The sequence below is a fragment of the Parus major genome, chromosome 1A (genome assembly GCF_001522545.3).
Source record: "Parus major isolate Abel chromosome 1A, Parus_major1.1, whole genome shotgun sequence".
NCBI classification, from domain to species: domain Eukaryota; kingdom Metazoa; phylum Chordata; class Aves; order Passeriformes; family Paridae; genus Parus; species Parus major.
This window is the reverse complement of record NC_031773.1, coordinates 40,464,377-40,485,741: the sequence shown is the minus strand read 5'-3', so window position 1 is coordinate 40,485,741 and position 21,365 is coordinate 40,464,377. Positions and strand designations below refer to the sequence as shown.

Genomic DNA, 21,365 nt, shown 5'->3' with positions numbered 1-21,365 from the left:
TCGGCCGAGCAGTCCCGGCCCCGTGGCCGCTCCCGGCCTCAGGGCTGCTTCCAGCGCCGGCCACGAGGCCGCTCCCGGCGCCAGTCCCGGCCGCATGGTTGCTCCCGGCCTTGGGATGGCCCAGCGGTGCCACCGGAAAAAAAGATCGGTGGGTTCTGCCAAAAAGAGGCCCGGTGCCACTAGGAAGGAGCCCCAGCCGCTCCGCTGGGATGGGGCTCGTGGGCTCCCCGGGCAGGGGCCAGCGCCACAGCAGAGCCCGGCCCGGGCGCGCAATCCATGCGGGGCCGGCCTGGACAGTGCCCAGTTACCTGTTCAAAGGCCAGAAACAAGAGAGCTTTTTACAGGCTTCGTTTTCAAATGTGCTATTCACAGAGGTGTGTCCAGCTTTCTTAGTGGTTTAACAATGTGTCAATATTCAGAACTAGCCAGCTAATTAGCTCTGTAAAGTCCAGAGAAAGCTGTTAGCAGTCCTCTCAGAGAATCACTTCCATAACTGACAGATTTTCTCTTTAACTAAAAACCAAGCTATGTTAAACCATGACACTTGTTTTGTAGAAGCATCTTCACTTATAAAAAAAAATGAATTAATTATTTTCAGGCTTTGAGTAAAGCACTTCTAGAACTCCGAGCAGAAATGACTGCCAATGCTGAACAGCAAATTATTTCTGCTGCATCACAAAAAGAGGCATATATGAATGTCCAAGAGATTGTTGACAGAGAAACAAAGGGGCTTACGGTGAGTACTAGGTAATGTCATTGATTTGCTTTTTTGTATTGTTAATCAAGCTGATTTCAGGCCTTTGCTGACTTTTTTGTTTTCTTCTAGACACAGATAGAGGAATTGAATAATCAGATTACAAAACTTACAGATAACCTTAAAATAAGTAAAAGCAAGGAAACTTCATTGTCTAATGAAAGGGATGAGTTAAGCCAAGAGCTTCAGAAGAAAGAAAAAGCATTTTCTAAAATATCGAGGGAAAAAAATGAAATAGAAAAAGAAAATGAAGAACTGAAGAACCGGATTAGGAGGCTAAGCAGTAGCATTCAGGTAGAAGCGACTTTTCAAACTATGTTTGATCTTGGTATAGAGGAGCTGGTTTGGGAGGAACGAAAATATAAGTATCTCGCACTTGATTAAAAAGTTTATTTTTTTCCTCATCAGTTGGGTTACATGTAAGCTATTAGCTTGTTTCTATGCCTCAGCTAAAAAAAAATTGTGTACTTCTTGAAATACGTTTGGAAGAGTCTGAGAAGTTGAATAACCACTTTCATAGCTTCTTGGGAAAATGGTATTTTGTCTTCTTCCTGGCTGTCCGTGTTTCTCCTTTTAGAAGATAAGTAAGGGATTTACAGAAGAATCATCCATTTATTTTTTAAATTTCAGCTACTTGCTGCTGATTATTCAGTTCAGAGGGAAAAGTTTCATTCCAATACTACAATGATTTGAAGAGAACTTTTAAAAGATCGTTTAGGTTTTAAACTAGTTTTGCCAATTTGGAATTAAAATCCTTGTTTTTTAATTGGAGAAAAAAATCTCAGTAGTCACTTAACTTGAAGATGTAAAATTCTGTAATTTTTCAGAGCAAAGCTGATGAACAAAATCTGATAGATGTGCTTCAGAAAAAAATTAAGAAGTTGGAAAGTGAACTTGAGAAGAAGTGTGAAGAAACAGAAAAGAAGAGTCTAAGAGAAGACAAGGTATGTGCTATTTATATCATGGCCTTGAAAGAGCTCATTAGCCGAGGCCAAGGTTGTTCACCTCTCCCTATTTCTTCTAAAACATACCAGCCAAACTTGATCAGAAAATAAGTAGTTTCATGGGTGCAACTTCTCATGTTTCTCATGCACTTTATTACTGCTCTTGTTACTTTGTACTGATATATTAATGTTTTCCTGGCTTTTTCTAAAGGATGTTTAATTCTACAAAATCTTAGAAAATGAAGATTGTTTAGGTAGCAGTGAAATTGATTACATAAGTTCTGCCAAATGTGCTTTTGTGAAACCAGTGCAATAGTAAAAGCACAAAATACTGAGTAGCAAAAGAGTGAATCTTAAAAGGGATGGTATCTCTATAAGTGATTATTCTTGACAATTGTGATCTCCACATTCAAGAAGTTCTGAGTGACTAGAGTTGTGTTCATTTTTAAGTGTTTTCCTGGTTTCTTGCTTGTTACTATGTCACTATCTAATTAGTGGCTTCTCATATTAATTATAAAGTGTACTGGAATATTATAGCACACTTGCATAATGAGAGTCAAACTATTTATGTATGATGTTTATCATTATTCTAGGACTGCACTTAGGCTTTCATTTAATTTTAAATGTTTTCAATGCCTGTTGCTTTATGTGTAGAGGTATTTTTCTCACACTTGGCATGCATTTTTCCTGTTTTCCAAGATTTTCCTTTCATTCCATTGCTTTATAGCAGTAACGGTTTAGAACAAAAACAGAAAATTAAGTACAGGGAATAACCAGAGAAGGAATAATTCCAACTGAAAATAAACAAAAAAATCCCCAAACCAAACCAAAAATTTCTTATACGAATATTGACTGTGATTTTTTGGTAGACACTTGTGATCCTATAGTTACAGGTTTTAACCAATGTATAATTTATAGTTACTGAGTTATTAACTCTAAGTAGAGATGCCATTTCTTGTAGGAAAAGAAGCTGTCCAACAGGGGCATGCAAGTCCCTGGTGAGTTGTAGAAGACAGATCTGTTGAAAATTACCGTATGAAAAACCTACTTTGTCTTAAATCTTGTAATTTGAAGTAAAAGGACACATTGCACTAGCACCTCTAATTTCATAAAATGCTTCACTCCTTTTATTTGTAAGATGAATATTAAATGCTAAGGAAGAATTTGGTAGGAGCAATCAACTGCATTAGCTTTATACACCAATCATAGCAGTGTATCCAGCTGAATTTTTCAGAGCAAAGCTGATGAAAAAATCTGATGGATGTGCTTAAGAAAAAAATTAAAAAGTTGGAAAGTGAACTTGAGAAAAAATGTGAAGAAACTGCTACTTAGCTATGGTAAATAATATATGCCTGCTATGGCTTCCTAGTTTAAATTGATAAATGAAGGATATATCATTCTTAGTTTTTAAATGTGTTTGCTTGTTTTGCATTAAGAGAAGAAATCAAAGGGAAATACATAATCTGTTTATGTTCTTCACAGACCTCCAAGGAGGAAATAATTAGATGGGATGAAGGTAAAAAATGGCAAATCAAAATGGAAGGATTGCGGAACAAACTAAGGGAAAAGGAAAAAGAAGCAGATGCTTTATCTAAACAGTTGAATACATTGAAAGAAATTTATACAAAGTGAGTTGGTTTTAATTGATTCAGCTTCAAAATTATATCATAAGGGAAGTCCAGATATGTTTGACATAGTAATTATTGCAGTTTGTTATGTTTATAAGATCGATAGCGAGAATTTGACGTTGCTGTTGAGACTAAAAGGTTTAGTTAATTTTCAAGCAGCAGACTACTAGCTCCTCTAGTATCCTTTCCCTTATGGAAGCCAACTACCTTTATCAGAAGAAAGTGTCTCAAGATAAAATTAATTTAAGTCCTTTATTATGCTTCCTGGTGTAGCATTCTATTATTCTCATAAAGCAAATAACAGCTTTATGAAGACAGGCTGTTTCTCACGATGGTGTTATTTAATCAGGTTGCTAGGACTGGATACTTGTAGTGTTACTGCAGTAATGACAATTCTAGGATTATGAGTTTGAAGCCTTTTCAGGAAACAACCATATGTCCATACCCTGTGTTGGGATTTTGGTAAGGCTTTACTGTCTATACAGTAACCTTATTAAACAGAAAAAGGGGGTTTGGTTCAGTGAGCAGATGAAACGCAAATGTGGATTCTTTAAGACAGAAAGTATTCACTCCTCAAGAAAGCAAGTTAGTAAATAAACTTTAAAATGTAAATTTACTGGATGTTGCAGGACTGAAAAAGAGAAAGTTGCTCTACAGAAGAGATTGAAAACTACTGGTGTCACTGTTGACCGTGTTGTTGGAGTAAGAGCCACAGAAACTGAAAAAGAAGTGGAAGAACTAAGAAAACGGAATCTAGAGTTAGAAAATGAAGTTGCTCACATGAGGTGAGATGCTTTTTAAAAAAATATAAAAAGTGAGAAATCTAAATTAGTAAAAAAATATATGGAATGAGATAGTCTCCAACAGGCAAATTATACTTCAAGAAATAAAAACAGAAACAGGAATTTAACTTAGAGTCTGTGATGAACTAACTTACAAGTATTTGGGAGTAGTTGTGCATGTTCAGAGACTATGTAGCATTGGTTCATTATTCTAAAAAGCTAAATAATATGAAAAACATATGGCTCCTATTGTGAAAAATTTTAACAGCAGTTTAGAGTTGGTGAAAGTTACTGGAACTGCTAAGTGCAGCTAGGAAATGTATTCTTAACCAGTGTATCCACTATCACAGTGGATAATGTACCTGAGTAATAGAAATTGTACATATCTGAAAAGAGCCGATTCCTTTTGCTAAAGCAAGTATCTTCCATTCATTGGGACTAGCTGAAATATGACCAACATTGATTTAGAATAACTAGCTTAGAAACACTGGGAAAATCCAGTGTAGAAATCGAGAATTTCACGGTGCTTTTACCTTCAGGGATGTTTTTCTGCATTAATAGCCATTTGTTTGTTTTGGCTTGATTCATTTGTTGATGTAGAACACTGCAAGCAATCCCACGAGACTCTGTTGTAGAAGATTTACACTTCAAAAATCAATGCCTCCAGGAAAAGCTTCATGCATTGCAGAGACAATGTTCAAGAGAGACATTTTTAAGACCCTTGGTAAGTTAATAATGTAACCATATTATCTAGAATACTATTTATGAAAAGTATTTGTTTTCTATTTGGTATTCTGTCACTTAGTTGGTTTTATTTGAATGACAGTATTCTACAGCAGGATATGAAATACTCATCTTTTAGTGCTTTTTAAAAAACCCAACAAACCAAAATCCCCAAATCCCCAAAGTCCTCAGGTTTCTGTGTCCTACAGGTAGAAGCTGGAATAGTGAGCATCCTAGCATATGCAGAGAAATAAGGAAAATATATTTTTAAATATGAGTCTGCAGCTGAGAGACTACTTCTATACTATATATTGATTAAAAATTTAAGACGCACAGAGTTTGGGGAAATACTAAGCTTCATTTCAGTTATATTAGGTGTTTTTGCTGTGCTTCGATTTTTACAAGGTTGATTATATTGCAAATTTTGCATTTTTATGTTTTCTTAATCTTTCAAGAATAGACTTAACAGTAGGTTCTATTTTCCTTTCTGTTTTCTGTTTTCTTTTACTGTGTTCTGGTTTTCTTTCATGCTTCACTCTATCTTCAACTTGACTCAGAGTACATGTGACCAAACTGAACTGACCAAGTCTGTTCCTATCAGTGTCAGTAAACAAAAGTATCTGAAATTCCTTCACAAGAAATCTATTTCAAATAGGAATGAAATCAAACATCAGACTAATAATAGAGTTACTGATGGCAGTGAAGTAGATGGGGACACAGGCATGCAAACATGCATCATGCATAATGAAGGCCAGGAGGCTGCTGCAGATGTAAGCAGAGAAGTGTCTCTTGAACAGCACCCTGAAGATAGTGAGAAATGCAAGGACACAGATGTTTCTAGGGAAAGACTGAAAACCAAAATTATAGCTGAAGCTGGTAAAGAGGACTGCGGTGAAAAAGAAGAAAATATAACCCAACCTGAAAATGGAAAAGTTAATGAGAAATGCGAAGAAGAAGAAGAAGAAGAGAGGAAGCAAGAAATCTTCAAGCAATCAAATGTGGATGAAGAGGAATGTGTAGAGGAGCCTGATGCTGATAAAATGAGCTGCAATCAGTCTGATTCAGGGGAACCTCCTCATCAAGCTAATGACTGTGAAGCAGAGAATATAAATATGAATAATGAAATGAATCAACACACTGCAGAGAATAAACAGGAAAATGACCGAGGCTGTACAGAAGGGGTTGAAACTATCCCAGAATTTTGTGAAATGCCCGAGGTTTGATACTGTAGTGACCCTCTAGAATTTCTTCAGTACAAATAATTTAGAAATAGAATAGTTTGATCTTGATAAAGCAGTGCTTTCCTGTGCATGGTCTGCAGGGATATTAGAGTACTTACCAAGTGGTCCAGAAAGCAAACTTTATACTTTCAGGATAGGCATGCATGTCAGCTCACAAGTAAGCTACTGTCAATTCTAAAATTTTGATCCAGAGACTATCCAAAGATACATGGAGCTAATTGATATCCTTCATTCTTTAAGAGATTTACGATCTGTTATTATTTACACCAAGAAAAAAAAAGAGGCTTTAAAGAAGCAAATACTTGATTTCTCCAATTTAGCAATAAAGTAATGAATCATACAGTTAATTCCCAAATTACATAAGTAAAAAATACTGATTATTAAATTATTAAAAGACTTTTCTTTTTACTAGTCAGAGTAAATTTACTGTATTGCTGTGATTTCAGTTGGCACTATAAAGTATGCAAAGCCATCTTTGTGTAGTTGAAATCATGATCCTCCATGGATAAAAACTTGGGATTTTGGGAACTAACAGATTCAATGACATGCTACTGTTCCTGGCTTGCTCTCTGATCCATTTGACATGATTGAAATTTCTTATGACGTATGTGCTACCTGAAAAACTACCAGAGTATGCTCTTAAAATTAGATGCTGTTCCCAGGTACAGTGTCACAACTTACTTCATTCAGTAACTTGTTTATCTTTTAGTCTTTGAGGTTTACTTCTACAGAATAGTTTGAGAAGTAATTTCGGTTTGATGAAATTTTTACTGGTTTATACTGATTTGTAAACTTCCCTTAAAGGTTAAGCAAGTTAATGAAATGTAAGAGAAGGTGTTAAAATCAAAGCAGATTAGATCAAAACTGGAAATAATATTGTCTTGCTTCATTTCTGTGAAAAATACTAGTTCTCTGTTGCTCTTAATCAGCTACAACTGATAGTTGTACTGAATTACATTACCACTTAATAATATCTTTTTCCTCTCTTTTCTCAAGACATCAGGAATAAGATCAGGTGACCAGTATCAAAGAGAACAAGAAGTTTTAAAGGAGAATTTCAGATTGTCATCTGAAAACATAGAGCTAAAATTCCAGCTAGAGCAGGCCAATAAAGATTTGCCAAGACTAAAGGTAACATCATCTTACTTTAGACCCTTTACCCTCACACAGCTCAGAGAATTGCTTAAAATGAAATGGATATTTTTTCTGTACATACTGTAAATTTTCCATGTTTTTACATGAATGATGAGAAGGTTGAATATGGTAGAATGGTAGAAATAATGGAAAATGTCATTGTGATGGGAAATTGCTTTCTCTTACATTTTTCAAGTAAAACCCCTGTAATTTTGTTCACCAGTTTTTCACTTCAATTTGAGATCTAAATTGCTTATCACTTTTTTTTTTGTTGTTTGTAGGACCAAGTAGATGACTTAAAAGAAATGTGTCAACTTCTCAAAAAAGAGAAAGCAGAAGCTGAACGAAAGCTGGGCAGCATTAGAGGGGTGAGTATCTTAACAGCACTTTATATCATAAGTAAATTAAAATAAAATACAAAAAAACCCAAAGTATTACTGAAATGAAATCACTTGGAATCAACCAAAGCCAAACATGAATTGCTCTTGTTTATTGTATTGACAAAATGCTATAATGAATAATGACCTTAAGTTAACAGGAGCATTAGAAGGACTAGAGCTAAACTATTAAATATTTGCACTATCATGACCTTATTTTGTCATTTTGATTGGTTACCTTCAGAAGCATATTTGTACAATAAATAGCAGTTACAGCAGTAATAATGAAAATTACATTCATATGTTTTTGTAAATTTTTTGATGCAGATGTAAAAAGGGTCAGTTACTATTACTGAAGGTTTTTGTTTGTTGTACTATGGAAGGTGACACAGCAAAAGTTTACCCTAGCTACTGTCAACTACTTTAATAGAACAATATTTCCAAAGTTAAGGGGAAAAACTACTCAGCAGTGTGTCTCCTGCTGCTCACTTATCAAACTATTTGTGTGACCTTGTAAAGAAAGCTGAATTAATAGAAGCTCCTAAGTGCCTCTGTAGCTCTTTGTAGCTCACTACACAAGGAGAATGAGTTTTACTTTGGGGTACCTGAAAATGATCAAGTATTTTTCATTTTTTTACCCATGCTTTGCATGGAGTGCTTGTATACCTGTCTCTCTTATGTAGTGGTATTCTTGGACAAGAAAATTCAGTTTATACAACTGTTTCACACAAAAATTCTGAAGATACAGCAAATTCTGCATATTTCTCCATTCACAGGCAGAAAGATGTGACAGGTTTTTCTTTAACTCTGCTGTGTACTGACACAAACCTCCTAATCCCTCCAGTTATTTTAGAGAAGAAAAATAAGTAGTTTTTACTTCTGAAATTTGGTTGCTATACATTTATGTAGAAATCTAGGGAGTAAATCCTCCCCTTTTTCCTTATGAGGTACCTTATTGTCCCTGAACTAGAATCAGCAGTATCTTTAAATGATGGTTGCTGAGGAAATTGTTACAAAGAGGATGAGAAAAAAAATGGATTTGAAGACTCCCTTACAGAATTTCTAACTCATTATTTAATGTAGTGAAAGAAGAAAAATAGGGAAATTACAGTATTTTCCCCCACATTTATTTATTTATAATTTTGCAAGAAAAATATATGCCTTTGGAAAGGCAGATCTACTTATGCTTTAATATGTAGTTCTTCTGTCACTTTAATTCAGCAGAAGAAGGGTTGCTAAAAAAGAGCCTTCTTTTCTTCCCTCAAGCTCCCAGACATTTTTCCCCTGTGCCCCCAATGGTATTAGTATTTAAGCAATTGCATGGTCTGTTGGATTGGGGAATTTTTCTACAAGAAAAGCTAAATAAATTAAGTAGTTCTTTGGTTTATTTTCCTAATATTTCAGTTTAGTTCATGAGTACAGCAGATTTTGAGACTTAACTGCAGCTCTTTAGGGTAACATAGAAAATGAAGGAGTTGATCTGTTGACTTGGGGTATTAATAAATCTTCAGATGTTTTGGAGAGCTAAGTACGCAAGAAATTCTAGTGTTCAAGTTGTATCAAAATAAAGCTTTTTTTTATATAAGTATGAATTGCAATGGGAAAATAATCAATAATGTAAGATCTGGAGTATCTCAGAATGTTAAGATGAACTATTTGTTCACTTCTTTCCTTCCCCCCTCTGTAGGCTGGTAGAAGTGGAAAGACAGTCCCAGAACTGGAAAAAACCATTGGCTTGATGAAAAAGGTTGTTGAGAGAGTCCAAAGAGAAAATGAAGAACTGAAAAAAGCTCCAGCTGTAGTTTCTAATGAGAAATTACTTGGTCTTGAGCAGGAAAATGAGAGGCTAAAGGTACAGATTTTCTCCAATAACTTTATTTAACAGTTTATATGCAAGGTAGTAACAAAATGGAGAAGCAAGCCTGTTGATACTGATTGGCACAAAACTGTTTTGGAAAGGCCAGCTATGAAATATATAGAACAGAAAGGCAAAACTGCATTTTAGTATAACATACTGCACAGTTTAAGGTACATTGTACCTTGCAGATACATTTAACTATGTGATGAAATGTTCACTGTGCTAAGTACCTGTGCTTTAAATGGAAATCTAAAATCTTCTACTAAGCAATGTAAATGGGTTTTAACAAATTGTTTGATCTTTAGTCTGAAATGGAAAAAATGAAACTTGATCTGGAGGGCCAGCTGAGTGTGCGTTTTGAGTCTAAAACCAAAGCAACAGAAAAACTCATTACTGAAAATGAAAGACTGCGTAAAGAACTGAAAAAGGTATGATCATTTTGATGCATCCCTTTATTTCCACTAGGCACTGGTCACGCTAAGTATATGGTTTTTACTTTAGTTAATGGTTGATAAAACACTGATATGGCCATGACAGATTTATTTTACTATATGTGGAAAGGAGATATCCAAGGACTAGCCCAAGATCAAATTTGGAAGTTGTAGTGCTAGTAGTCTTTGATGCCATTTTCCTCTACATCAGCACTCACTGTCTCACTGTCATTTGCGATAATACCATGCTTCATGTGTGGTTAAGTATTCCATAAAGCTTTGCTTTTATCGAACAATAGGAAGCTGACATTGGAGAGAAGCTACGAATAGAGAAGAATAACTTGGAGATATTAAATGAGAAGTTAAATGTACAGCTGGAGGAAACCATTAAGAAGCTAAATTTGGCTGAGAGCCAGCTTGATGGAGCTGACAGCAGAGGCTGGAAGTCCATTGTAACAAGGTAGGAATTGGGAATGTAATAAAAGGACAGAAAAATGATACAATGCTTATGCTATTAAGAGACATAAACAACCTGTGTCCTGTGTAAGGATGGCAGAGAGCAAATTTTTGGTAATAAATACTTAGTCCCAGACTACTGGATGACTTCAGGGTGAAATAAGTTGATGTGTTAAAAAGTACTCTTTAATAGTGGTAAACAGAAATGGAAGGTATCTACAAAATCAGAACCTCTGACAGTAAACTTATTAGGGCAGAAAATCAGCTGGACAGGAGAGAGACTTGTTTAATTTTATCTTAGGTCAGAACACTGTTAATGTCCAAGATTTTACTCCTTCCCGGTCTTGTGCTCCCACAGGATCCCTTGGGGAGTCCAGTGCTACTCTGACATATTGCTGAGCCATTTCTTCATTGAGACTTCAAAAAGCATTTTGTTTTTTTTTTAACCTTCCCCCCAAACTATCCAGTGAGGTAAAATGTCTCTATTTAAGGCCAGATGAAACCATAATTTGTCTAAGGAAGGAGGGCAGAACTGACTGCAGGACAGGACAGAAGTAGCTGATTGCCACAGCAGAGAGAGGCTATGACCATGCAGTGAAGATAGCAGGCCCTTAACAGCTGCCATATTGGTTCAGCAGTATTCTTCACCTCTTTTCAAAAACATTTCTACTTGGTTCTATTTAGTTGAGAGTGATACATAGTTGTGTATAGATACAAAATACATGGTCACATTTAATTGTACTTGCCTATTTCAACTCATGCAACTAAAGCCTTCTATTTGCATTTACTTTAAAGTTAATAACATAACCTTACTAACCTAGAGCTCCTTGGGGAACTTTAACATGCAATGCACCTCACCAGCACAACTACCAATGCGTATACGTGAAAACACAGTCTTTCATAGGGCAAACAAAGGGCTGTCATCCCAATGACCCTTCAGAAGATTCCTTGGCAGGTAGCAAGGTGTTGGACACTGTATTGCTATCTGAAAATCCAGATAGATTCAGACAGGAGACAGGGCTACATGACCTCCAGAAGTACTTTCCAACATTTCAGATTCTACACAAACCTTTTTGTAGCCTTGTAAAGCTCAAAGCAAAATGGAATCTTCCTCAGACTGCTCTTCCTCCAGGGTAAACAATTTACTGCAGGTTTGTTTGGCCTTGGAGTCTTCATCTTCTGCATCTGCATTAGTCCTTTTCTCAGTACATTATTTTTCATAAATCATTATAAAAATACTTTCAAAGGTATAACACTGAAGTAAGATCCAACTAGTGTATACCCTGCATCAGCAACATGGATCCTTTCAGCAGCAGGTGTTTGGGGTTTATGCACAATAGCATAAAAATATTCCTGTCCCCTTTTAATAAATGTAGACACAAAAAGAGAACCACAACAGTGTAATATCTAGAAAAGCCTTTATTCTAAGATTAGAGATGTGTTTCTTGCTATGCTTCTTTCCACAAACTGTATTTATCAGGCCAGTGGTTATTTCAAGGCCAATGCCCCAAACATATTTTAGGGTGTATTTTACAGCATTTATTCTCCTAAAAATATTTTAACCTCTGTTTCTGCATAAGTATTAACTTCTGCTCTTATTTTTCTCTAAATAAAAATACTGTCAGAATGCAGGAAACTAAGTTGAAGGAAATGGAAACAGATATTGCTAAGAAAACCCAAAGTATTGCTAACCTTAAAAGGCTGCTTCAGGAAGCAACAGAACGTGAGCACAACGCTGATAAAAATTTACAAGACCTGAAAGAACAAGTGAGTAAAATTTAGCTAGATAACTCTGGAAGTAGAATGCTTAATTTGTCTTTGTAATAATGTCTGTAGTGGCAGAATACTTGTTTTTTTTCTAATCCTTTCTTTTATAGCTTTTTTCAGTCATAGTTGCTATATTTGCATAATTTAGCCAATTAATGAGGTTTACCACATATTATCAGTACATATGCTTGATTTGTAGTCTGAGGAATATGATTATTTTTCTACTGTATTTTTCTGTTGGAGTTTTTTTATTATAGTTTCAGTGATCACATGAAAGCCTGTAGATAGATGCTTCAAAAGGTCTTAAATCTTTCAAGCTTGTTTTGCAGTGAGGCTGCTGCAGAGACTTCCCTATTCCCTCCAGTTTTGGTGGGGGGCAGGAGAGTACTGAGTTCGCTATCCTAAATAGGATCCTCATTTCTGTTTCCAGTGTGGTCCCTTACATGCAGTCTCCAGTAGTCTTAAAAGTACTATTGTACGTGTGGAAGAGTTGATGAATTTTAAACTTAGGTACCTTTTAAAAGATGTATCACCTTTTGGCTTTTAAGTACAGAGGTGCAGTCCTAGAATTGCCCCTACATTAGCTTCCATCTTCTCATTTATTTATATGCAGACGATTTTCTTCCCCAGACAACTTGTACTGGCCCTTCTCAGTGTAAGGTATCAAATACAAAACTTCTGATTTTGGAAGTCATAGATAGATAGATAGATAGATAGATGTGTGTCTACATATTATGTAAGAAAGTAGATGTGTTCAATAACAGAACTTGGAATTTATTCCTATAAAACAATTACTTTCTTAGTTTTTTCTTGTTTTTCCTTTTCCTTAAAGTTATTAACATTATCTTAGTGTTATTAACATGAAGTATATACCAGCAGCGAATTTAGCATGGAGATAGAAGTCTTTCATTTTGTGATATTACTCTGGGAGCAACACACTTTCCAGTTTCTTTCATGTCTCAAGTACTGATTAAGGGATGAGATCAAAGTTAATTATGTTTCAAAAAAACAGAGCCTGATTGTGTAAAAAACCCCAAATCCTTACCCTGTTAGGTACTAACAGAACAAAAACCTATCATTGTCAGTAACCTCATACGAGTTCATGAACTGTCACTGCATTCATCAACTGTATATAATCACATATTTAAACCACTCTTGTGCCTGCATCTTTACCAGGAGTCTCTTTCAGAGGCTCCCTCCCTCTCTAGTCAGGGACCTCTTCTAACTTAACTTGCAGGTCACCCCAAGTCACTGTACCCTCACTGGGCTGTCATTCCAAAATCACAGGGTTTTCATACAATCTTTCAAAATGAACTGGGACACCCAAGTATGCAAATAACCATATCAGTAATATTTTTAAAGCATTTAAATGACTTAGGCATATTAATTCCTTAAGCATATGTATACAGGACGTTGGTGTAGCTATGTATCCAACTTTCTTTGTAAATCTAACTTCTACTTTTTTCTTTGCCCTTCATTAAATACATAACAATGATTTTACTAACTTTGGAAAAGCTGTCAAGCATTAGCTTTGTGTGTGGGAACTGTACATGAACAAGTTGTTTTTTTTTTTTCTGATAGCTTAATGTTTGATTACATCCTTAGTATTATTTTCAGTATTTTTTTAATACTGTATCCAAGAGAACTCTATTTGAACTGCAGGGCCATGGATACTGTTTTCAAGAATAAAACTTTCTTAATTTTTCTTTTAAGATTGAGCATCTCAAACATCTTCCTGAAGGTTCAGGGTCAGAGGAAAACATCATCAAGGAGCTTCAGCTTTTAAGGTAATGTACTTCTAAACTAAGTATCTCAGCTAATATACATGAAATCAGGAAGTGACCAGAAGATCAGGAAATGACCACTGCAATTTTTAGTTAAATATTTGATGTTTTAAAATATTGTAATAATTAAAAAAAATTCTATTTTTTAATATTCCAGATTAACTAATAATCAATTAGAGAAAGAAAAAGCAGAACTAGTGAACCAGATGGAGGATTATAAGCACGAAAGACATACCTTTACAAATGAAGGTCCTGCAGCTGGTAATAATTTTCAATACCTAAAGATCTTCTTGTATTTAGGGCCTAAAACTACTTTTGCTTAATATGTGTGTGCAAAGCAATAATCTACAGAATTATTTGAAGTAGATTAATGTCAAAGTTGTGTAAACTGAAGCAGATTAAGGTCTTGGATTTTTGAGTACATATACAAGCTTTTTGAAGAGAATTTTCAATAAAAATCTCCATAATCAATTACTTTGAGCAAGAGGCTGTAAACTAGGAACTAGACACCACTGCCTAATTTATAAAAGAACTAAGGAAAAGTCCAGCTGACTTTAATGTTTGGTGATCATAATTGATTTTACTTAACTGTTTCAGCTTTCAGGAGATGCAGAATTATTGAAACAAGATTATTTGTGCCATGGGTTTTCACTACTTAAAATTTCATTAAAAAAATCATTATTTTTGCAGGACATAATGAAACTGTAGAGAAGGATAAAATTGATAAACTAATGACAGAAATGGCTGACCTCCAGTCACAGCTGGAAGTTTCAGAGCTCGAAAAACAGCAATTAAAGGTGAGCTGCAAGGATCATCCTAGGCAAGATAATAAGCAAAATTATGTTGAGCTAGAAAGAGCTGTTTAATAGCTAAATTAATATTTAATGATACAGTCAATTTCTAAGCATTGTTTACAAAGCCTGTTTTTAGTGAAGATGCTGTTTATGACTAGAGTTTTTTTCTTCTAGATAAGATCCTTATTCTCTTATCATATAATCCCTCATGAAAAAGGCAAAAAAAGGTGTGGTATTAGCAAAGTTCTGGATAAAGGTACTCCTTTTCATTCTTTTCAATAGGAAGAGACAAAAGAGCTAAGAAGAGAACTGGAAACCTATAGTCCTTCCTTTTTTGAAGAACTTGAGGATCTAAAATATAACTACAAAGAAGAATTAAAAAAAAATATTATCTTAGAAGAGAGATTGAAGCACCTTTATGAAGAGTTTGGCATTCAGAATAATCCAGACAACAGTTCTGTTGACTGGGGTAGTGTTCAGTATCCTCATCATTGATAAACGCGGACAATTTCATTTTTTGTGTCTTTGAATTGTACAAATCTCTTAAAGTTATGTGAGTTTGCACACACCTAAGAGTGCAGAATTGCATTATTCAACAGTTCATGGTCACTATACACAACAATCAAAATAAAAGTGAGTTTTGCCTGTCCCAGCTCCTGTGCAATAATGTATTTTAATTCAGAACAGTTAATTTGGGTAATAAGGTGTCAGGTGAAATTGAAACCTTGGGCTTCTCTTAGAAGTTAATAAACCTTTAAACTGTCAGCATACTAAGTATGCTAAGTCCCAGATCAGTAAGAATACATAATTTGCTCTTGTCCTGTGCAACCATAATGTTTAACTCTGAACTCAGGGTCAGTGTGCTAGATGTGTGTTTTTACGTCCCTGGTTATTTTTACCTCAATGTTAAAACATCCAAGAACAAAGAACTGAAAATGAAGCTATACTATTTCAGCCAAAACACTGGGATTTTTGTACATAATTGATTATTTTTTTTTTTAATATTGCTGGATGTATACTTTTATAGCAGAGATGAAATAAAGCCAACTCAAATGATCATTCAGTCTGTCCTTTATTATTTATATACCTTATCTTAATATGCCTTTGATTAAGTTTCCTAATTGAGACATAGTTGTAAACGGGAATTACTAAACCAAGTCATGTCTCTCTCCACTTACTAGGCTCTCCAGAATAAAAATAGCTTATTTTCTATTATTTACTCTCTTTGTCCTGAAATAGTGCAAGTGCCGGGAGGATATAGGTTAATTGGGTTTTTAAATAATAGTATAATGCTGCAGATATACAGTTAAATGATACCAGGAAGTTTTTCCATGTAAGAAACTGTTACAACTTTTAAAAAAAATGTCAAATTTTAGGACTAATTCTGGTCCCACCTGAAATATGTCCTTCTACTGTTAAGAAACTAGATGCTAAGTCTCAAACCTACATACAATAGTGTCATAATAATTACATTTGCAGAAGCACAACCTATGTAACTTTTCCAGTAGATTGCATTAATTAGTAAAGCTTTTAGGACCAGCCAGCAGTAGAAAACATACTTTCTACACTCAATGCTAACAGTTTCCAGGAATGGGTTCAAAATTAAGGACTTTTCATAAAATAAACATGCTGGAAGGTAGATCTCTGTTATATAAAATTAGTCATTTAGGATAAACTTAAAATGATACGGTAGTACCTGGGCTGTTGCCTAAGCTAGAAGAGTATTCATGAAGAATTCTGTGGTAGACACAAGTAAGAGGAATGCAGGACATACAACAATTAACTTAAAAGAAAAAAACCATTTCAAGCATCAAACTTGATATCTTTGAGTCTGTCAAATCTTTGTCCATCCAACACTGAAAAATGGTGAAACAAACTCTTTGGCTCAAAGTCACAGTCGTATTTAGTTCTGTTAAAAGAAATTACAACAGGCTGAGAATTCAGGTACGTCTCTGCAAGTGGCCAAGGTAAACCAAGATGATGGCGATGGAGCTAAAAGAAAAGGAAAGAAGATAATTTCAGCCATTTTGATAGAGTAGTGCAACAATTTCCTGCTTGGGAAGTGTGTGGGTGTTTGTGGATTCTAGGATCCTCTGCATCAGGGCACTTAAAACCATGAATAAATTATCTCTGTAACATAAATAAATTTCCTCTGTAAATGAAAAACAGCAAAGCGCAAAAGGCAAACCAGAACCAAGGTGTCCTCCACAGTTTCAGAAATAATACAAACTTGCTAATTAATAAAAAATCACATTCTTATTAATAATAATTGTTCTATTAGTCAACGTTACGAGAACTCAATTTTTAAATACAAGAATTAAGCTTTAAAATGAATGCTGCCTGTACAGACAGGCAAGAAAATATGTTCTCAATTACTTTGTTAGCATGTTGGGAATGAAAAAGTTCAATATGTTATGTTGTCATTACAGTAGCTAATTCTACTGTCATCTCATTTGTTGCAGATCTACTCATTTACTATTAAAGAATTTGGAAAAAAAAAAAGACAAAAAATGAATACAGTACTTCACATTTTATGAATTATTACAGTGCTTTCCACATATCCATCCACATACTTACCTTGATTAAACACCCATCATGGCAGTGCCACACAATTCCTTCAACTTTACCCTCCGTGCAGCTTTCAAACCAAGACAGTATGTCATTTTGCTTCAAAGCAGGTGGATTCTTTATTTCAAATGCTCCATGTGGGACTAGAAGATGTACAGGGTGCTTCTTGCTTCCTAATCCTACATTTAAAAAAACAAATACCTTCCTCCTAGTTACTGTGTTTCCTCACTTTTGTTATTGCAGACATCTTAAAAGTACTCTGTAAAGGTAAACTTCTATTAGATACTATAACATTATCCTGTCTTTAACAGAACAGTTAATTACATTTTTAAGTACCAAATGCAACTGTCTCTCCTCACGTTTTCATTTATATTTTTTAAAACCTCCTCCTCCTTTGTATAAAATAAACATGACACGCAGATTTATAGAGTTGTCTGTTTTTTCCTTGTGGTTACCTCCTCAGTCACCATAAAGCTACCAGCTAAATCCTTCATGCTTCAGATCGTGATCAATGGCACAAACACCTTAGTTCCTGAAAATCTGGCATATCTTCTCATGAATACTTAAAACTGGGCTGTTAACAACTGCATTGCCTTTTCACCTTAACATAAATCTTCATCTGAGAACACAGCTATTAGAACTTTTTGTTGCAATTCTTGTCCAAACTGAAGAAATGCTTAGGACCAGGTAGGACTATTTTTCCTATTCATCCTTGCAAGTTATCCTAACAGCAAAGCACAGAAGTTAGAACTCACTTGTGCTCATACTTAATTAGTTTCTCACTATAAGGCCTTTAAAGGAAGGAGCCACAACTTAAATCTAGCCTAAATTACATTTCCTTTAAAAATTTCCTATTTCATAATTTAAAAATTGCAACTTCTGACTAACTTTAGGGGCTCCAAAAAATGGTTGAATAAAGCTTTCTACTTCAATTCATCAGAAGAGTGTGTAAAAAAAGTGAAGGTTCCAAGAAACAAACTTTAAAAATTTTACTAGTATTTAAATATATTAAATTAATTAAATTTAATATAAATTAGTAATATTTACAACACTTTTCTCCAGTCAAAATACTTCTGAAAGACCAAAGCAATGCATTTTTATAGTAACTGAGATTTAATTGACGTAATTAGTCCCATGATAACTCAGCTTTCTAAACTGAGTATTTTTGGGTGAGAGTTCCTTCAGCCAGCCCTTTATCTCCTTTCTATGAAGGTTGCTACTGGAAAACTCTTTTAAGAAACTTACACAAAGAAAATGCACTGATTTCACTCAAAAATACCACTAAAGAAAAAAAGTATTTAAGAACAGACCATATAAACTTACCATATGGATTTGCATTGATATTAGTCCCAATAAGCTCCAATGTTTGTTCTAAAATTTCTGATAAAGGCACGGGACTGATTTCCAGAAGCCCTGGGTCAGCATGGTGTTTCAATACCAGTGCTATTCCTGCCTCATAATTTACAACAGATGAGTGCCAGCAATACTGCTTACTATTCTTCTCCACGGGCACCCAACCTATGAGAAAACACTACATTTTACCAAAGTAAATACTAGAAGCTTTTACATGCATTAAAAAAACAACCTACAGTTAAGTACAAACAGAAAGAGTAAAAAGAAAAACTGCTGTATCTCAGAAGAATGCAAATGTGCCAATTATGCCTTCAGCTGAAAGCCTGTGAGTTTGTACAGCAAACTGCAATTATTTCCATGTGTCAGAAGAACAAAGCCTTTCTGGATAGTCAACGAATGATGTTCCAATTTTTTTTTTCTGAATATGTTAAATACTACTTTTAACTCTGGAACTAATTCTAATTCACTTCAGAAATTCACACACACCTTTCCCCAGTTTTACCTGTGCTGCATCATAGGTACCTGGCATATGTCCATTTTCATCAGGCAAAGGATTGCCATTAGAGAACTCTATGTCCTTTGCTGGAATCCAGGTATCTGGAACAGGCTTGAAATCCTCTTCAATATTCCAGACAAATTCTAGACATATAAATGTAATACTTTGTTTTTGGTGAACTGTTAACCAACTTTGCTTTGTTGTCTTTCAATGCAATTATCAAAATACCACTGATTTAAACCTTGTTTTATAGACAGTAATCCCAGTTACTTTGTACAAACACCATCTGTCACACTCAAGTGGTCTACAATTAGGGTAGTTTAAAGATCGTTCAGCCTTTAAGAAATTCAAAGGTTCAAAATTTAAGATTCACAGGTTCAAAAATTAAGATTAAAAAATTAGCTACCTATTCCAGTTTAAAGTTTTTCAATGTAAAGGGTGAGGTTAAAACAACTGGAACAAGGATCACTGATATTTCCCATGTTAGCCTAGTTGTTTTTCTAACTGGCTAACTTATATTGTCAAAAAGAAAGAAAGAAAGAAATCTTCACTAACCTTTGCAATCTTCCAATGAATACAAGAATCGTTTAAACCTTTTTTCACCTTGTTTGGTGGGTTTTCGATCCAACCTGGCCCATAGGTAGGGTTGTCCTAGGAGTTTCCAAAGATAAAACCAGCATTTTACTGAGGTGACCATATCCTGCAAAGTACTGAAATCAACTACATAACAGGAAAGATAGGAATTCCCATTTGCCACTAAAGAAATTTTATCAGCAAAGCCACTATTTAAATTCAAAGTACACTATGTGAATTTTCAAGTCCATTTTAGATTCTATGTACAGTCTTGCCTAGCATAATACAGAGCTTCCTTACAATGCAGGTGAAGGCACGAGCCCCAGTGAGTCAATGAATCACAGTCTTCTCATTTCCTCCCAACCTCTGTACTTCTATACATCTTCACCAAAGAAATTAGATACTCTATTATACCTGACCCAGTTTGCAAGGAAGACTTACTAATAGGAAGTTTAAAAACTGGAATAGTTCCTGGATGTTCATATTCACTTAAATCACACTTCAAGTATTTTAGAGAGTAAATGCTAGAACAACTCTAGAAACACCTTCTAAGTCTTTGGTAACTATTACTTTGTGGTGAAGATGCTTAATGACACTTGAACTCACTGAATATTACAACAAGAGTTGTAAATAAATCATACAAAAAAGTAAAAACTAAGAAAAACAAGTTCTAGTCAGCATGAGAAATCTGCAAATGGGTCTTCTGATTACCTTTATATGTTGTTACATAACAGCAGGTTCCATCCACCTTTTCAGTAGGAACTGCATTGTGTACATCTGCCTCTAATGCCTTTCCAGTTATAGTGTCAGTTGCCAAAACTTTAAATGGCTGAAAAGAAGACAAGTAGCTACGTTACTGCCTTGCTGCCATACAGATTCTTGCTCCTTATAGTTGGCCTCTCTAAATCTAGCTCTTTAAGTATTACACATTATAGAGCTGATTTCTAATAGTTTCTTCAAAACCTGATAGTTTGCAAAGTATTCTAAGACAGAAGAACCAGGTCAATCTGTTTGTGAAGTCTCTTCCTCTTTCCCATTTTTGATTATTACTTACAGATGATTTTGCTTTCCACTCTAAACAGGGCAACAGAACCACTCCTATAAGCTTCCATAAACTAACACATCTCACAGCCTCATTTTTTTTCTGTCATAAGCCTGATATTCAAAATAAAAAAAAAAAAAGGAGGTGGGGGATACAAGCTAATTTTTCCTCCTACGAGGCTCACAGGCGGGAATGGCAGGATGGTTTCACACAGGCACAGGCTTCCTGTACGGTCATGCTGCAGTGGCCCTCACTGAGAAAAAGCAAACACAGCATCAGGGTGAACACCTGTATGCACTCGCCAGGAAAAGCGTGGGGCTGAGCTGATACGGCACTCAGACGGCCCTTCTTCGCTGCATTCCAGCGGGAGAACCCTACGCAAACCTCTCCCGTGAGCTTCCCTTAAATCTACAGCCAACCCTTCTCGCCACTCGGCTGTGGCCGGGGGCTCTGACACGGTCCGTGCTGCTCCACGCCGCGGCCCAGCGACTTTCCCTGGGCTCGGGCCCATCCCCACCTGCCTGCCCCCCGTCCTCCCGTCCCGGTACTGCCCCAGCCACCTGTCGCTCCCGCTTGGCCGAGGGCTCGTCCTTCACCTCGGTGACGAACAGACACGGCACCTTGCGCTGCACCGCGCCCCGCCGCCTCATGGCCCCGGCC

The 21,365-nt window shown here is 35.6% G+C and overlaps 2 protein-coding genes across 10 annotated transcripts in view; one reads left to right on the top strand and one right to left on the bottom strand.

The window, feature by feature from the left end:
• CEP290 (centrosomal protein 290) overlaps positions 1-15,732 on the top strand; it is a 50,061-nt gene extending 34,329 nt beyond the window's left edge. For 5 of the 9 annotated variants that reach the window (XM_033514600.1, XM_033514598.1, XM_033514603.1 and 2 more), the window contains 17 exons: positions 599-736; positions 827-1,048; positions 1,582-1,698; positions 3,181-3,326; positions 3,956-4,111; positions 4,709-4,832; positions 5,389-6,048; positions 7,069-7,203; positions 7,488-7,574; positions 9,271-9,435; positions 9,747-9,869; positions 10,172-10,332; positions 11,954-12,095; positions 13,809-13,882; positions 14,037-14,140; positions 14,570-14,676; positions 14,956-15,190. In XM_033514600.1, the coding sequence (XP_033370491.1) occupies positions 599-736; positions 827-1,048; positions 1,582-1,698; positions 3,181-3,326; positions 3,956-4,111; positions 4,709-4,832; positions 5,389-6,048; positions 7,069-7,203; positions 7,488-7,574; positions 9,271-9,435; positions 9,747-9,869; positions 10,172-10,332; positions 11,954-12,095; positions 13,809-13,882; positions 14,037-14,140; positions 14,570-14,676; positions 14,956-15,168 (2,874 nt within the window). In that variant the 3' untranslated portion in view covers positions 15,169-15,190. Of the gene's footprint in view, positions 1-598; positions 737-826; positions 1,049-1,581; positions 1,699-3,180; positions 3,327-3,955; positions 4,112-4,708; positions 4,833-5,388; positions 6,049-7,068; positions 7,204-7,487; positions 7,575-9,270; positions 9,436-9,746; positions 9,870-10,171; positions 10,333-11,953; positions 12,096-13,808; positions 13,883-14,036; positions 14,141-14,569; positions 14,678-14,955 lie in introns of those variants that run through there. The other 4 variants (XM_033514599.1, XM_033514601.1, XM_015627502.2 and 1 more) reach the window with 4 other exon arrangements.
• C1AH12orf29 (chromosome 1A C12orf29 homolog) lies at positions 15,727-21,359 on the bottom strand. Its single transcript, XM_015627509.1, has 7 exons — positions 21,266-21,359; positions 20,375-20,492; positions 19,646-19,741; positions 19,117-19,233; positions 18,565-18,759; positions 17,251-17,420; positions 15,727-16,665 (listed from the first exon to the last, which is right to left on the bottom strand). Exons 1-7 carry the CDS (start codon positions 21,353-21,355, stop codon positions 16,477-16,479), a joined length of 975 nt encoding a protein of 324 aa, XP_015482995.1. The 5' UTR covers positions 21,356-21,359; the 3' UTR covers positions 15,727-16,476.
• Between the last annotated feature and the right edge of the window lie 6 nt (positions 21,360-21,365).

Excerpts from the sequence above, each read along its gene's own strand:
- C1AH12orf29 (XM_015627509.1), bottom strand. The coding sequence starts at position 21,355 with ATGAGGCGGCGGGGCGCGGTGCAGCGCAAGGTGCCGTGTCTGTTCGTC. Across the intron at positions 19,742-20,374 it reads TTATGTAACAACATATAAAG|GACAACCCTACCTATGGGCC; the intron begins GTAATCAGAAGA and ends GGAAACTCCTAG. Across the intron at positions 19,234-19,645 it reads TTCATTGGAAGATTGCAAAG|AATTTGTCTGGAATATTGAA; the intron begins GTTAGTGAAGAT and ends TTATATGTCTAG.